General features: G+C 49.3%; 1 protein-coding gene across 1 annotated transcript in view; it reads right to left on the bottom strand.

The window, feature by feature from the left end:
• The window catches only part of SYT13 (synaptotagmin 13), a 43221-nt gene extending 33106 nt beyond the window's left edge, over window positions 1-10115 (bottom strand). The window contains exon 1 of the mRNA XM_018059199.1: window positions 9850-10115. Coding sequence (XP_017914688.1) covers window positions 9850-10032 — 183 coding nt within the window. The 5' untranslated portion in view covers window positions 10033-10115. The remainder of the gene's footprint in view (window positions 1-9849) is intronic.

Here is a 17223-nt window from a genome sequence, read left to right as displayed (position 1 = left end):
AGGATTCAGATATACCTAAACAAATATCCTAAAGGATTCAGAGATACCTAAAATATACTGAATAGAGAGGCCAGGCACTGAATGTGTTGGGTGTGTTCAAAAGTATTGTCTCCTTTAGTCTTTAATATTACCGTGGAGAACCTTATTGCTATCACCTCTGTTTTGTTGGTGAAGAAAGCAGGATTCAGACTGGCCAAGGTCATTTAGCTGGAAAACACTGGAGAGTGAGGTCTGGGGGCTTCCCTGATGGTCCAGTGTTTAAGAATCTACCTTGCAGTGCAGGGACACTGGTTTGATCCGGGAAGATCCCATATGCCACAAAGCAGCAAAGCCTGTGCGCCACAGCTGCTGAGCCTGTGTGCCCAGAGCCCAGGCAGTGTGCCTTGCAGTAGGAGAAGCCGTCACAAGGAGAAGCCCGTGTACAACTCCCCTGCTCGCCGCAACTAGAGAAAGCCCAAGTGCAGCGATGAAGACTCAGTGCAGCCGTAAGATAAATAAAATTGCAAAAAGAAAATAAATTCAGGTTTAGAGTCGAAGTCTAATTTGCTTCCTATTACATCTTAGCGATTTGATCATGAAGTGAACATTTTCGTTCTAGGAGGTAATTTCCTCCTTTACGCGGTCTCAAAGACTAGATTGTTCTTAAACTCATTCTGGTGAATATCCAAATACACACAAGTCTACCGAGCAGTGGTTACCAACGAGATACCTAAGCTCTTGTTCACTCCTTTCCATCCTCTGATCCTTCGTCTCTCTGAGTTTGGTAATGAGGCTGTTACATGAAGAGCAAGAGTCATGTTGCTACTTAACAGCTTCAGCCTACTCGCGAGGTAAGCAACTCATCAGATGATGCATCCGCAGGGAGTATGCCCCAAAGCCCTGAGACCACGTTGATGTTTTCCCAGGCAGTTTCGTCTCTTCTCGTGCCCTTGCTGCCTTCACTATATGTCTCTCTGGGAGCCTCGCCCTTTCTTTGCGAATTGACTGTGCTGGAAACAAAAACACAATCTAAGGTGCTTGGGGGGTGCACTGTGAGAAAGGATGGGGGTGTCGGATATGAAACACAGGAGTTGAGAGCTCACTGAAGTTATTCTCAGCTTCATTCTGCCACTGTTTCCTAATAAATCATCTAGTTGCCAACCAAACCACTCTTCCCCAACCTTCTCTTCTTCAAATGGAGTTCTCTTGAAAACATCCTTCTTTCTTTCTTTCCTTCTTTTTTTTGGCCACCCCTCATGGGAAGGATCTCAGTTCCCCTACCAGGGACTGAACTCAGGCATAGCAGTAACATCGTCTAATCCTATCCACTAGACCACCAGGGAACTCATGAAAGCATCAATCTTAATTCTGTTTGAAAAGCAGTCTTCACTATCCTGCCTCCGTAACTCACATCCCTTTCATCAGGCTACTTTTAGCAGCAAGTTCAAAACTGTGGTTTATAATGATTTTCCAAGTAAAATGTGCTCCCCCAGGGTATTATCTCATTGGTCTTTGCAACCGGAGATTTTTAAAACTGTTTCCAATGTCAGCTGTGTGATCAGATGCTTGAAGGGCAAGAAACCAATAGAAAGTGAGGACTCCACACCCTCCAGGCTTGTCTTGATTCCCTGCCTGGTCACTGGAGGTGAAAAGAGATTCTTCCACAAGCTCAGCACCTTCTCCTGCATTTCTGTGCTTGTGATTTCTATGTTGGCTGCAAGCAGAGGCGGTGGCCCCATGAGTCTCCTCCCCATTCATCTATCCATCCATCCAATGACTCACACAGTCATTTAGTGTTTCTCCTCACTTCTCTTGCTCTCTGCCATCCTGTTCAGTTTTTCTATGAAGGAAAAGTACGTCTTGGATTAATGAGGGGAGGGTGGGCGAAATCAATGAAATATATCAAAGTACCCCAGGGTCTCCGCCAGATGCATGAAGACTCAGTTTCACAGATTTTCCATGGGATGCTCTTCCCCTTTTCTCTCTCTTGTATACACATGTATACATATTCACATCCACGTGTGCACATATTCATATATGCAACCACCCCTCATCCTTTGACTCTAATCTGTTCATGGAAACAAGCCTGCCAGGCCAGTGAATTCCAGAGAGCAGTCACTTGTATTTCACTGTTTTAAATGGGAAAAATTAAAATGCATTCCGAGTCCACCCCAAACATCGGTCAGGTTCCCAAAATATCACTGTAAATAACTGCAACACCCTTAAACACCATGTAAAACTCTCCTAGGAATGTTCTATAATATCAATCAATTAAAACACCCTTTTCTTAATCAGCACTTAGGGAACGCCTCGGTGGGAAGGTCTATTTTTGTGCAGTGAACAGACCTGGTAAGTGATCAAGGCTCCTTCTCCTGGCATCACGTTGGCCCAGTGATGCCAAGGTGAAGAAATGTCGCTGAGAAGTAGTAAATACCACCTCAACTGGACCTGAGTTTCTAGAGCCCCCAGGAACCTAGGTGAAGCAGATTGGGACCCTTGAGGGACTAAAGCCTGGGGGGAAAGGATAAGGAAGCTGACGATGATAACACGCACGGGTGTCATCCACACAGAGTCTGCTTTCTCCCTCTGACTCTGGAAGGTCGGTCACTTTTCAGCTTGTCTCCTCTCTTTGTCTTCTGGGTCTGCGGCTTCCCCGTCCTACCGGTCTCTCCCCTTCCTTCTGCCTTCCCCTTAAGCCCCTCTGATTTCTAGTTCGGGGGTTTCTCCCATTGTGCTCTGATGGTCTCGCTCTCTCTCTTCCTGTACTCCAGGCACATGAGAGGAATCTGGGCCAGTATCTGAAAATCTAAAAATGTCGAAAGATGGAGCGGCATTTTCTGCTGGAGTGAACAAAGGGTGCTAGTGAGCCGTCAATCACATCAAGAGAGGAGCCATGAACCCGAATTATCTACATGCTGAACCAGAGGAGAGACTAGAGAGGGAATAAGACGGGGCAGGTCTGGGACCTGTCACTGAGAAGGACTAATGGACACAGACCAAAGGTCCGCAGTATGTTTCAAAGAGCCTAGTGCTTCCAGTGGGCATGTGCTCATCTCCCTGAAATAATCCATGCTGATTTCTTGATGCAAAATTCATACTGTCTTCCCTGTTACTAAGCAACCAGCCCAAACATGTTTACTGTGTAAATTTCTCTGGACGGCCTGGGGCTGCACCCAGTGCTCGAAGCATGAAGGATGCAAGAGGCACAGAAGCCAGCCAAAGCTTTGGGAAAGGTTTCTGAAGCTGACCTGCAAAGATCCATATATTGTAGACACTTTTAGGCCATACCTGGGGAAATGCAGTGGCTCAAATAAAATTTTGACTATTTTTTTCCTGCTGCTCTCCAGCCTAGTGGTCAAAGATGTGGACTCTGGAGCCCGACTTCCTAAATGTGATTCCCAGTTCTGCTATGGAATAAGTTGCTACAGAGTAAGTTCCATGTGTAAAATGGATGCAATAAGTATGCATATTTCATAGGGCTATTGTGGGGCTAAAAGTAATATGATTAAAGAGCTTAGAATAGCGCCTGGCACACAAGAAGAACTCAATAAATGTTACCTATACTATCACTATTCTTTATTACACTATGGAAACGGATAGACTTTTTGTTTGTTTATATCAATAGGAGAGTTTATCAGCTGGGAGATCAGCTGAGAAATCAATTCTTTAAAAGGACTGAGAATCCAAGGAGGTCAGGCCTTCCGGCAGTCCAGGGTCAAATCAGTTCTAGGAGTGGGGTTAGCAATTCATGTTGGCCTCCTGTGATCACTGAAGTACCAGGAGGCCTTGTCAGGGCAGCCAACGAGAAGTGGAGACAAGCCCTACTTTGGGGCCAAGTTGGAGGTGCCTATCCTAAGCCCCCCTATACCTCATCTGTAATATGCTTAATGACAACTGCTGGCTTCATTGTCTCCTTCCCCACTTACAAGGAAGAGCATACACCTGTCTTTTTACTGCTATGTCCCAGTGCCTAGAATATGTTCATTAACCTTTAATGAGTGAATTTATTAGCTGCTGAACTGTAGCACTGGGGCTCTGATCCATCCTCTCTGTCAAGTCTATGTTCAGACAAGTACTCTGAGAAGATGTTGCTCCCGTTGTCTAAGGAAGAGGAAACAGGCGGGAGCATTAATCAGGCCGCGCTGATGTTCCCCAGGCCCTGGTCTGAGGGAGGAGGCAGCTGCACGAGCAGCAGCAGAAAGCAGACAGGGCCGGGGGGTGGTGAATAGCAGACCACAGAAAGGAGGGCCGTGTCTTGACGACAGCCCCCAAAGCCTCCTATTAAGAAACACTGGCTTGATACTAAAACAATATTCATAAACATTACATCACAACTTGACAAGTAAGAACTTTACTGAATTATAACTACATTCAGAAAAGTACACAAATCATAAATGTAGAACTGTATATGCTTTCTTTCCTAAAGTGGACACAGCTGTGTAATCAATACCATGTCCAGAGGCAGAGCTTATAAACAAAAGCTCTAGAAACAGAAGCTTCCCCACTGTGCCCCAGGCATTACCTGTCCCCAGCGGAAACCCCAGACATAAATGGGCTTGATTTCAAATCTCGTGGAAATGGAATCTTAACCACGTGCACTCCTTTGTTCCCTTACTCTCTTCTTCAGTGCTATATTCCGATATGATTTAACTCAAAATATACATTGATATCACGTGCCCAGGATCTACCGGATATCGTCAGAGGTACAAGGCAAATGAAACACACTTCTTAATCTCAGAGAGGGGAAAGACTCTATTACACATATGTTGCTTGATAAAAATATAGCACATGTTTAAATTATTTCTTAAAAACATCGAATCTATTGGGTGTTTGCTCTGGTCAAAATGTTTATGCCCCCCGAACAATTCATATGTTAAAACCTAACCTGAAAGGTGATGCTATTAAGAGGTGGGGCATTGGGGTGAGCGGCTGTGAGTGTGAAACCTTCATAAGAGGGATTAGTGCCTCCATAAAAGTGACAGAAGAGAGCTTCCTGCCCCTTCTACCCTGTGAAAAGTGAAAGTGAAAGTCGCTCAGTCGTGTCCGACTCATTGCAACCCCACGGACTGTACGGTCGATGGAGTTCTCCAGGCCAGAATTCTGGAGTGGGTAGCAGTTTTCTTCTCCAGGGGATCTTCCCAACCCAAGGATTGAACCCAGGTCTTAGGCACTGCAGGTGGATTCTTTACCAGCTGAGCCATCAGGGAAGCAAGCGCAAAAATACTGGAATGGGTAGACTACCCCGTCTCCAGCAGATCCTCCCGACCCAGGAATCAAACCAACTGGGGTCTCTTGCATTGCAGGTGGATTCTTTACCAGCTGAGCTACTGGGGAACCAGGTGAGGTTACAGCCAAAAGTCTAGGAAGCAGGTCTTCACCAGACACTGGGTTGGCCAGAGCTTTGATCTTGGACTTCCCACCTTCTAGCTCCATGAGAAATACATTTTTGTTTATAAGCTACCCACTCTGCGGTATTTTGTTATAATAACCTGAATGAACTAACACAGTGTTCCATCAAAAGTCACTTTGCTTCTCAACTCTGCTGGAAAGAAGGTAGGATTTTAGAGTTTGGTAGTAAGTAGCAGCGGGAGCTGGGCGATGTGGATAGAAGAGATCTGGGGACCACTGCCGGGGGGCCCTCGGAGGAAGCCTTTGACCGCATGTTAGCTTTAAGGGGACAGCAGCAGGGTTACTCTGGGAACCTCTGAGATGCGTCTGAGAAGATTCACATAAGGGGACAACAAGATAAGCGCCAGATGGGAAGAAAAAAGCTTTCTGAGAACAGAACCCAAGTCACGCTGAGGCGTCAGGGGCACCGAGCCGTGGGGAAGGACAGCTCCCCGCCTTGCTCAGTAGTCATGTAGGTTCACCAAAAGGAGGGCTTCGTCTGCAAGGACCCAGAAATGCAGTGAGTGGCAGTCTGTGCAGACAAGCATGAGAAGGAAGCTCTGGGGGATGGAGCCAACGGGTCTTGCTGCCTGTCACTAATAGGTGCAGCAGCAGCAGTGAATTGAAAATGATCACACACACACATCCCACATCTGACCCTCCGCTGTCTCATGGCTCAAGCATTCGGCCATCACTGCATAACAACCAAGCTTTGAAAGCTGGGCTGATAACAGAGAACGGGGTCGCAGGTGATGCTACCAGGTGACAAGGACGGCGTAGTGAGACTGAATCCCTCTCCCCCTCCATAAAGAACTGCACACAAGGGGGTGGAGGGGGTGAGGGATTGTGTAAGAAGGCAGGATAAAGGGTCCACGATGTACATTTTGGAAAAACCAAGAAAAAGAATGAATTGGAGCCAGCTGGAGGCATGAACAGCAGTGAGAGTTTGCACCTCGGCCGCCTCCCACTCGGCAGAGACATTGGATGAATTTCTACGGTTGTTTAGAGAAGCCTATGATACCTCCTCCGAGTGCCTGAAAAAGCAGCAAATAAAAGACACAGGACTAAAACAGTCCACCTAATAAAATCAGTCGGGGAAACAGCTACACATGTGCCTCTTTATTCTTTCATTAAATGAAAGGATCTCGCGGGAGATTTAATAAGTACATAATTTAGAATTAGGGATGAGCATAAACCCTGTCGTAAAGCATCTGCCACAGCTGTGAGGTACTCTGAAACTACCCGTGATTTCCCTTGAGGACCAAGTCACAGATATTGTTCATATTCCTGTGACGTGGTGTTTATACTCCCATTTACAGAAAATGCTAAGTTTCAGGTAGAGGCTCATGAAAAGGAAGAGAGAGTTTTTTCCTCTCCAAGACCATGAACGCTTCCATTTTAGCTACAGACTCCTTGTTGGGATCAGTGGATCTCAGGTGAAGAACCCGCAAGGAAAACTTCAAGTTCTTTTCAAAAGCACTATAAACTTTAACTTCAGCTGACCACTCATGGCCAGAAATTAGATTCCCCAGGCATAGGTAACAAATCCAAGGAATTTTTTCCCCAGTTCTCCTGGTTACAGGAACCTAGAGCCCTCTTCCCCAGCACCAACACCCTCTCTGTTTAAGAAGCTTCTTCCGAGAACCTTCCTTACCAGACTCTTCTCTTTGACAGCATGTGCCAAGCCCATCGCCCTGCTGCCATCTGCCCTACCACCACCTCCCTTTACTCTTTTTGAAATGTCAACACACTGTCTTTTTTCTCTGTGTACTTTATCTGGGTCAGCGGCTGAATCAGTCTGAGCACAATGGCAAGCAAAACCAACACTGTGAGATCTCAACTTCATCACGTTCACACCTACAGATTCACATCCAGGTGCTCAAATCCTTGTCACTGAGGGAACCAAGTGAGGGATGTGAATGGATGGGTCTCACGTATCAGCAGGGGCTTCCCAGGGGGCTCAGCATCAAAGAATCTGCCTGCAAGGCAGGAGACGCTGTTTCGATCCCTGGGTCGGGAAGATGCCCTGGAGAAAGAAATGGCAACCCGCTCTACATTCTTCCCTAAATCATCCCATGGACAGAATTAGCCTGGCAGGCTACAGTCCATGGGGTCACAAAGAATCGGACATGACTGAGTGAGCACGCACATATCAACAAGCATTTATTGTGACCCTGTGAGCCGGCTCTGGGTTGCAAAATACATCTACATTTGAAGAACTCAGACAATAATCCCCAATGGCTTGGCATGGGGATGCCTTACTATCAGTCAATAATTTCTCACTGGGCACCTACTAGGATTCGGACACTGAGTAGGTGCTGGGAATGAATATTGTAAGCAAGCAGAGACGAAAAATCACATCCAACTGTCACAAACGCTACAAACAGAAATAAGAAGGAATAGTATGGAGAGTGTAGTGGGGGAGGGGGGCTTTGTCACACGTGGCCACGGACAGAATCCTCGCCCCGAAGAGGTGAAATGCAAACAGAAGGAGGCCCACACGATGAGGAGGAGCCATCTCCGTGAAAAGTCAGAGGAAAAGAAAATGGGAGGGGTTGGCGTCTTCAAGAAGGATAAAAACCCAGGGGAGCTGAGACCGGCTGGGAGGTGGGGCACTCACATGAGCTTGGCTGGAGAGGTAAACACGGGCCACATTAGACAGGCAAGGCCGTGGGGTGGAGTGGCTCACAGCACGGACTCCAGAACCAGACCAGCTTAGAATCAGGCTCTGAAACTTCTCGGGCTGTGTGGCCCTGGGCAAAATCACTCACCTCTCTGAACCTTCATCTTTAAGCTGGGATCATCATCTACGTCTGTCACTGAGTGGCTAAATGCGTTAGGTGTAAAGCACTTAGAAGAGAGCCCAGCCCCGGGCAAGTGCCAGGCTACAGTGGCTGTGGTCTGTTCAAAAGCTCAGTGAGAAGCTGGGGAGGATTTTAAGCCTGGGAGACGCAGGATCTGGTTTGTCTTTAACAGGTCATTGGCCGCTGCTTGGGCTACTGGTCCTCAGGAAGACAAAGAGCTGGAAGTGATCCCGGAGGTCATTTGCACCAACAGGGCCCTAGTGATTCTTTCCGGGAAGTCGGGGGAGGGGGCCGGACAATGCCTGAAGAGCTGCCACGGTGAAAGGCAGAAGAACGAATGGCTGTCCCTCAAGTGTGCCGAGCGGGAGAGGAGGTTGGGGCCTCCATGCTTGGAGAAGAGCTTGTCCAGCAGCCCCCCACCCTGGACCCCCTCCCAGGCCCCGTGGGGAGCCCGCCTCTCCCATTTCAGACGGCTCTGGATCCCACATCGCCCTGCCCAGCTGACCCCGGATCCTGCCAGCATGAATGTCACTTTGCTGGGATCCTAAGTGCCTCAAGGACAGCAGCCATTTCCTTCCCTCTCACAGTGACTGACAGGGCCCCCGCAGCTGGGCCTGAGCTTTTGAATAATTAATTGGCAAAAGGAAGGCGGAGGCAGGGCTCTGTAGTGCCGCTCCTGGAGCTCTGAGCCCTGGAAGGACTCGAGGGGGCCCAGGGAAGTCATGAAGTCACCTCTCTCTTCCCCAGGTGGGGCCTGCCTTCCTCCAGTCTCTCCCTTTCCCCCGGGTCTGCAGAGGACATTTCACCTCTGCCACTTTGGGGATGTGTCCTGGACTTCACAGCCCACGTAGGGCAGTCCTCCCAAACCTTTCTCAGACCCCCTTCGGCTGCACTGTACAATGGGGACCCCACCCATTTTCTGCCCAGAGAGGCCCTGGGGGACGAGCTCATGTACAGATAAAAGCCCTCCGGTCTCCAGAGACATCTGCAGCCACATCGTTGGGGAATGGGGGGTGGGAGGGGGGCTCAGAGCTACTCCCTCAGGCTGGCTGGAGCTGAGGGCCGCTGGGAGGGGGTGAGCGTCCCCCAGGCCCTCCATACTTACCTGCCTCTCCAGACCCCAGCACCCCCCGCCCAACAGCCCCCTCCCCCGCTCCCACTGCAGCCCCCAGCTGCCACCCTCTCTCTCGCTTCTTAGCTCGGTCAGTGAGTTCCCCCACCCTGCTCTCTGTCACCCTTTCTCTTCTCCCCAGTTCCTGGAGCTTTTCCTTCTCGGTCATTCCCCTCTTCCTCTCCCCTAAGCCTCGCAGCCCCCTGCCCCAAACCCTCACAGCCTCCCTGTCTTATTACTCCCCCCGGCCCCCAACGCGCCTCCCAGCTCCGATTTCTATCCAAGCCCCCTTTCCCACTCACTCCCATGCCCGTGCCTTAGGCTTGCTGGCCCCTTTCCCCCTGTACCCTAGTCACCCCCCCACCCCCAGGCCTCTGGGACCCCCTGCCCCGCCCCAGGGCCTCTGAACACATCCGCTGTCCAAATCCGTCCGCTGTCCCCACTCCCAGCCGGGCTCTGTCGCGCAAAGAAGAACGCCAACCATTCCTTCCCATCCACTCCCCCCGCGCAGCCGCCAGGGAGACCCCCACCCGAGCCCGGGGGAGGCCGAGGCCCGCGGCCGCTCACCTGTTGGGCGGACCGCAGCACGCTGGGCTGCGCCTTCTCGGGGTCGGGCTCCAGGTCGCGCTGCAACACTCCCTTCTTGGGGTGCATGTGCCTGCACAGGCAGGTGACCCCGCACAGCGCGAGGATGCTGGTGGCCGTGCCCAGCGTGGCGCCCAGCGCGATCACCGGCACCGAGAGCACCATGGCGCCCCGCTTCCCGCGCCGGGCTCGGTCCCGCCGCCACGCGCCTCCCGGGCCTGGGGTCCAGGCGCGCCGGCCGCTCTCCCGCCGCCGCCGCCGGAGGGGCGGAGGGGCGGAGGGGCGGAGGGGCGGGTAGGCAGGGCGGCCCGAGGACGTCAGAGCGGGAGGCTGGACCCGGAGCTGGCTGGCGCGGCACCGCGTCAGCCCAGCACGTGACCCGACCCCCCACCGCGGCCCAAGGCGGATCCGCTCAGGTGGAAGGCACCTGAGCGCATCATCCTCTCGTCTCGAGTCACCCTTAACGCTTTACGCAGGACACTTGGGTTCAAGAAGAACAGGAGCTCGCCAAGGTCACACTGTGCCTTAGGTTAGTCGGCAAACCAGGACTCAAACCCTGGCCTGCGGCTCTGTCTGGATAGGGGGTCGTTTTACCAGACTACTAACTGGTGCAGAGAGCCCTCTCCTTGGGAAAGACTCTGATGCTGCTGGGAAAGATTGAAGGCAAAAGGAGAAAGGGGCAGCAAGGGATGACACGGTTAGATAGCATCATCAACTCAATGGACATGAATTTGAGCAAAGTCTGGGAGATGGGGAAGGACAGGGAAGCCTGGTATGCTGCAGTCCAAGGGTTTGCAGAGTCTGATATGACTTAAGGGCTGAACAAAAAAGCTTTGTTTACCCTCTGGCCAAGGAGGCTGGAAAATCGAGGCTTGCAAGAGCTTTTTCAAACACAAAAAGCTGGAGATTTCCCATCTCCCGAACTTGCCATGTGTTTACTACCAGGGAGAGGGCACTGATGCCGTGTCTGGGGTTGAGACTATACCTATATCGTCCTGGAGAGGATGATTGCAATGAGTCTTTTCACATCTGTCTGCACTTCCTTAGCCATGAGATTGGCATGTATTCTCATCTCCATTTACAGATGAGGAAGCCTAGACTCAGAGGGGATGTGGGGCAGGTTGAAAAATCCAAACTCAAGTTTGCAGGATTCAAGTCCACATGCCACCCTAAAGGAAAGGACTTACCTTAGAAGGACAAATGGTATCAAATGCAGCAGCTAGGAGTCCATGCTTTGATCCAGAGAAAGAAATTTAGTGTGCTTAGAGTAAAGGGAAAATTAGAATTCCAGGCATGAGGAGGGTTGTCTCAGATCACAAACAGGGCTTTCCAGTGATTTTCATTATGTGGAATGTTTCATTTAATTCAGCGAGCATTTGCTGTGAGTCGGTGGTGATTTCGTTTCAAATAGGGTTCTAAACTTCCCATGAGGCTGATGACTCCCAAATCTATGATCATTCTAGCCAGACCTTTTCAGTCGAGATGCAGACGTGACCAATATTTGATACCTCCCAGTGTTTGTTATCCACTTCTGCATAATAAATCCGTAACTTAGTATATTAGAGGGCTTCCCAGGTGCCTCAGTGGGTAAAGAATCTGCCTGCAATGCAGGAGACGTGGGAGACATAAGTTCAGTCTCTGGGTTGGGAAGATCCTCTGGAGAAGGAACCCACTCCACTATTCTTGCTTGGAGAATCCCATGATTCTGGTGAGCTACAGTTCATGGGGTTGCAAACAGTCGGACATGACTGAAACCACTCAGCATGTAATGGGTTAGAGCAATTCTTTTGTGACTTCTCATGTGGTTTGTGCATCGACTGGGCTCAGCTGGGCAGTTTTCCTGCTCAACATGGTGTCTCCTGGGACAACAGTCAGCTGGGCTGAAACATCCAAGATGGCATACCTCATGGCAAGTGGTTGGTACTGGCTACTGCTCAGGGCACAACTGGGCTGTGTATGGAGCACTTGGGTTCTTCCTTATGCGACTGGAGCTTCTCACAGCATCGCAGCCAGCTTCCAAGAGGAAAGAAGCAGAAATTTCCAGTTCTCTTAAGGCCTGGGTTTGTCAGTCTGAGAACATCATCTCTTTGGTCAAAGCAATCATCTCCTTCTAATCCTTTCTCTCAGTTCAGTTCAGTCGCACAGTCATGTCCGACTCTTTTCGACCCCATGGGACTGCAGCACGCCAGGCCACCCTGTCCATCACCAACTCCCGGAGTTCACTCAGACTCATGTCCATTCAGTTGGTGATGCCCTCCAACCAACTCATTTCTCTACAGGGCATCAAAAGGGATGTTTCTGAAATGCAGAGCTGATCTTGTCACTCACACACATAAATGCTTTCACAGTTTCTCCAGTAATAAACCCGATAGACTCCAGTTGAATCCAGAGCCCTTTCTGATGTTATCCCAGCCCTCTACACACTTCCCAACCTTCCCTCGAGCCCCAGACACTCCTGGAGACAATTGAATTCAGTCAGCAAGTGAATATCTATAGAGCTTCCACACTGTCACCCATGGGTATGTCCAGCAGGCCCTCAGTAACTGTTGAAAGGGTGAATGGTTCACCATCTCATGTAGGACTTCCAGTGACTTGACAGGAATCCCATTTGCTAAATGAGCTCCATTTGATTAAATGCACTCTTCTGTAAGTATTTATTTTGTGCCTGCTGTATGCCCAGGCTTATTTTCCTACAGAGCTTCATTAGCTGCCATCTGTGGAGCTGAAGTGCTTTATTCCCGGGTGATAGACTTAGCATTCTCTCTCCTAAGAGCTTCCCTGGGAGGCTTTCTTGGCTCCTGAGCCTGGCAATGCAAAATGTCCTGGGGAAATAAGAGGTTTAATTAATGCTGTCAGTCTGGATTTCCCATGCCTGAGCTGCTCCCCTGGGAGACCCTCAATGCCACCTAACAAGATCTGGGGTGGGGGTGAGGAGAAGGATGAAGAACACTTACTATCAGGCATTTTCTGATGGGGATCAGACATCTGTCATGTGGCCCCTTGTTACTATGGTTACTGAGATGTTAGCAGCTGCAGTGACCTTCATTTCTAACAGGAAGAGGGACTCCAGTCCAAGAAGAACAGAGTGCCTTTTGCCTCTTTCACACACAGTGAACCGAAGGCAGAGCTCAGCTAGACCTCTGGAGATTTGAGACCCTTAATGAGTTAAGTCATTAGGGCCCTGGGTCACCTTGGCTACATCTCATCAAAGATGTGACTTTTGCTTCTTGGTTACTGATACCCAGGCAGCAGCCTTTAATGACATCTCTCTAAGAAAAGGCATTAGTGGGATCCTTTGAAAAATGAGATCATCACTATTGAGAAAGGCAGTTGACAGAGTGGGAACACTAAGACAGTCTGAGGATGAGGTTTGCAAATAATTGGAATGCTGGGGCCACCAGAATGCCAAGGGCAGACAGAGCAAGATGTTCGGGTTTGGAAGCAGTGGTGGTGGGGGAGGGGGGCACTTCTGGAGGGCTGAGGAGATCCCTGAAGATTCCCCAGCCTCCTGATGAAATGCTATTGTTATTTTGATGTACATTTTACTTGTTGGATGTTGAATTTTGTTAAGTATTCTGAGTAATTGCTTTGAATTTTGAAGATATTAAAATGCTTTTAACTTGGGGGAAGGATTTCAAATATAGAAGGTACTCTTATTTAGCAAACATTTATGATGTCTGCCTATAGTGCTGGGCAGGAGGGAGGAAACTTACAAGCAGAACAACTGAATTTTAGCATCGGAAGGATTTCAGAGATCACTGTGTGGAATTCCTTCGTTTTACTAAGAGGAAGCCTGGAGGCTGGATAGATTGTGGCTGGTTGCAGGGTAGAAGGAGTTAATGGCAGAGCTGGGAAGGTGTTTTCCATCAGGGTAGATTAGGTTTTGCTGCAGTAACAAGTAACTTCAAACCTCTGAGATTAACTCAATAGAAGTATATCTTGCTTCTTATCACAGTTCAAGGAAGGCCAGAGAATCTGGGTGGGCAGCTCATCTCTAATCAGGAATCTGGGCTTTTTCTGTCTTGAGACTCCTTTGCTTTCAGCCATGGAGACAGAGGGAAGAGAGGGGATTGAGGACCGTCTGTGACATTTCCAAGGCCATGGATGAAAACAGTACCTACCTGTCACCCCGATGATCAGTCAGAATTGGATAGCATGACATCTTATAACATGACAGAGGAGATCGGGAAGTACAGAGGAGAAGCATAAACAACAGTAGTCTTGGCCCCAGGAGCCAGAGCTTAGGACTTCCTCTCTAGTGCTTTCATTCTCTCGAGAAAGTTTTTGAGTTTCCACCACACTGCCAGGCACTGTACTCAGTGAAGGAGTTATTTTCGCTGTTTAGTTGCTAAGCTGTGTCCAGCTCTTTGCGACCCCATAAACTGCAGCACGCCAGGCTTCCCTGACCTTCACTATCTCCCAGAGTTTACTCAAACTCATGTCCGTTGAGTTGGTGATGCAATTTAACCATCTCATCCTCTGCCACCCTGTTCTCCTTTTGCCTTCAAGCTTTTCCAGCATCAGGGTTGTTTTTTTTTTTCCCAATAAATTGGCTCTTCGCATCAAGTGGTCAAAGTATTGGAGCTCAGTTTTAGCATCAGTCCTTTCAAAGAATATTCAGAGTTGATTTCCTTAAGGATTGACTGGTTTGATTTCCTTTCAGTCCAAAGAACTCTCAAGAGTCTTAACCAGCACCATAATTCAAAAGTATTCAATTTTTTGGCACTCAGCCTTCTTTATGGACCAATTCTCACATCATTACATGACTACTGGAAAAACCATAGATTTGACTAGATGGACCTTTGTCGACAAAATGATGTCTCTGCTTTTTAACGTGTTGTCTAGGTTTGTCAATGCTTTCCTTCCAAGGACAAAGCGTCTTTTAATTTCGTGGCTGCAGTCACTGTCCAGAGTGATTTTGGAGCCCAAGGAAATAAAACCTGTCACCGTTCATGCTTTTTCCCCTTCTATTTGCCATGAAGTGATGGGACCAGATGTCATGATGTTAGTTTTCTAAATGTTGAGTTTCAAGCCAGCTTGAAGATTCAGGGTATCTTTAGCCCAGGTATTAAACCTGTGTCTCTTGTGTCTCCTGCCTTGGCAGGCAGATTCTTTAGCACTAGGACCACCTGGGAAGCCCATGAAAGAGCAAAGTTAGGGGGCAAAAACCTAATTTTGGCATGGTCCCTCTCACCATGGAGTTTACATTCCCCCAGGGAAGACAGACAGTAATCATTTCTCACACAAGTACATGTGAAATGACAACTGTGATACAAGCTAAGAAGGAAAGGTTCAAGGTCTAGATTTGACTTATTCTGAGATACCAATGACGGATTCCCAGAGCAAACAGTGGGCTTCCCTGGTGGCTCAGACGGTAAAGAATCCGCCTACGATGCGGGAGCCCTGGGTTCGATCCCTGAGTTGGGAAGGTCCCTTAGAGGAGGGCATGGCGACCCACTCCGGTATTCTTGCCTGCAGAATCCCCATGGACAGAGGAGCCTGGTGGGCTACAGTCCTTGGGTTGCAAAGAGTTGGGCACGACTGAGCGACTAAGCACAGAGAAGCAGTGATCTGAAAGACTAAAGCTAATGCAGCAAAGAAGGAAGAAAAGTGTTCAGGGCAGAGAAAGAGTGCACGCAAGGCCCCTGTGATGGAGCTGCATGCTGGGCGAGGGTCAGCAGTGCGCTGGTCAACCGACTCTGGAGGAGGGGGGAGTTGATTTCTCTGGTGTAAATACTCCTATCATGGTCGGTTTCCAGCTGCCAACAAATTCCCGAGCATCCACCAGTAAGAGCGGTTCCAGCACACAACTGGCCCAAGCTCTGTGCAAGGTGAGACTGGAGGGAGAGACGGGGGCTGGGGTACCGCGCTTGTGGGCCACGACGGAGGGGTGTTTGGTGTTCTCAGGCAGGGGCAGCAGGATGTAGCCCGACTTATGCTTGAAGAAAGCTCCTCTGGTTGCCCTATTGCAAACAGATTGGAGGAGGACAAAGTGGACGCTGGTGGATTGGAGAGGGGGCCACAGCGGGCATGCAGGAGAGGGGGGCCAAGCTTCCGTCATGACATGTATAACCATGGGATGGGCTGGCACTGTCAGTCCCATAAGGAGAGGGCGGGTATGGGGGCACTTTCATTTTCCCTCTCTTCCATCCCCCAAATTTTCAGTTCTGCACTGTTAGCACACTCATTGGGTGACCTTGTGGTTCTCCAAGCTGGACCACTGCTAACTGGAGGTTCCCTAAGCCCTGGGCCCCACAGAAGGCAGGACGTGCAGGAGGAAGCTGATGAGAGAGTGGGGATCCTGGGTCCCCAGCTCAGTGATGCATACATATCCCAGAGGCTAGACAGGGGCAGAGGGGCCAGGAGGTGAGGCCCATCCCCAGGAGGCCCACTCCTAAGACTCATGCTGCTGGCTCGGAGCAATTCTGGGGCCAGGTCATAAAGCAGGAAGGAGAAAGGGGCTTGGTATCGGGGCCCCTGAAACAGAAATCCAAGTCAGCAAAAGGGGATGACAGAGGATGAGACAGTTGGATGGCATCACTGACTCAATGGACATGAGTTTGAGCAAGTTCTGGGAGTTGGTGATGGACAGGGTGGCCTGGCATGCTGCACTCCATGGGGTCGAAAAGAGTCGGACACAACTGAGCAACTGAACTGAACTGAACTGATGCCACATGCCCTGGTAGGTCACCTTCAGCACCCCTGTGCTCTTTTAAACCTCTGATTCTATCTCAGCAGAAGATGAAGCAGCATGATTCCAATTCTCAGAGGTAGAGCTCCTCAACTCCATGCTATTTCTCATGAAGCTGGCCTAACGGCTTCTTTTCTCCCTAGACTTCTGGAATATACGAAGATTACAGGGCTTTGTCTAGAGGGTTTTTCCTGCCTGGTTGGGAGGAAGATAAACACTTACACAGATACGTGGTGCTTTACCTTGTGTGGGGGACATAGATCCCGTTCAGAATTGAACAAAAGCTACTTCGTTCTTCAGAAAAGTGCTTGAATGCAATTGTTCAAAGACCATGTGACACCTTCTGGAAGTTTATGGATCCCAGAACCCCAGAGGAATCTTCAGCATGACTGAAAAATAGTGGACCTCAAATCAGAAAAAATAGGTTCTATTCCTTTGTCTTTATGGACACTAGACAGCAATGGTCCAATGGCAGATAGTTTTTAAAACTTCAAGCTTTCTGAGCCTTGATTTCCATATCTGTAGAATGGGCACAGTCATCTCCACTTCATGAAGATGTTGTGAGGATCTAAAGCATAGTGCTGTATAAATAATAGAGTACTTAATGAATATTAAGAATTAATATGATTCTATTTGCTCCAGACCCTTTAATTTCTCAATAAAGC

The sequence above is a fragment of the Capra hircus genome, chromosome 15, assembly GCF_001704415.2.
Source record: "Capra hircus breed San Clemente chromosome 15, ASM170441v1, whole genome shotgun sequence".
Lineage (NCBI taxonomy): Eukaryota > Metazoa > Chordata > Mammalia > Artiodactyla > Bovidae > Capra > Capra hircus.
Note: the sequence above shows the minus strand (reverse complement) of the source record. Positions and strands in the feature narration are given on the sequence as shown.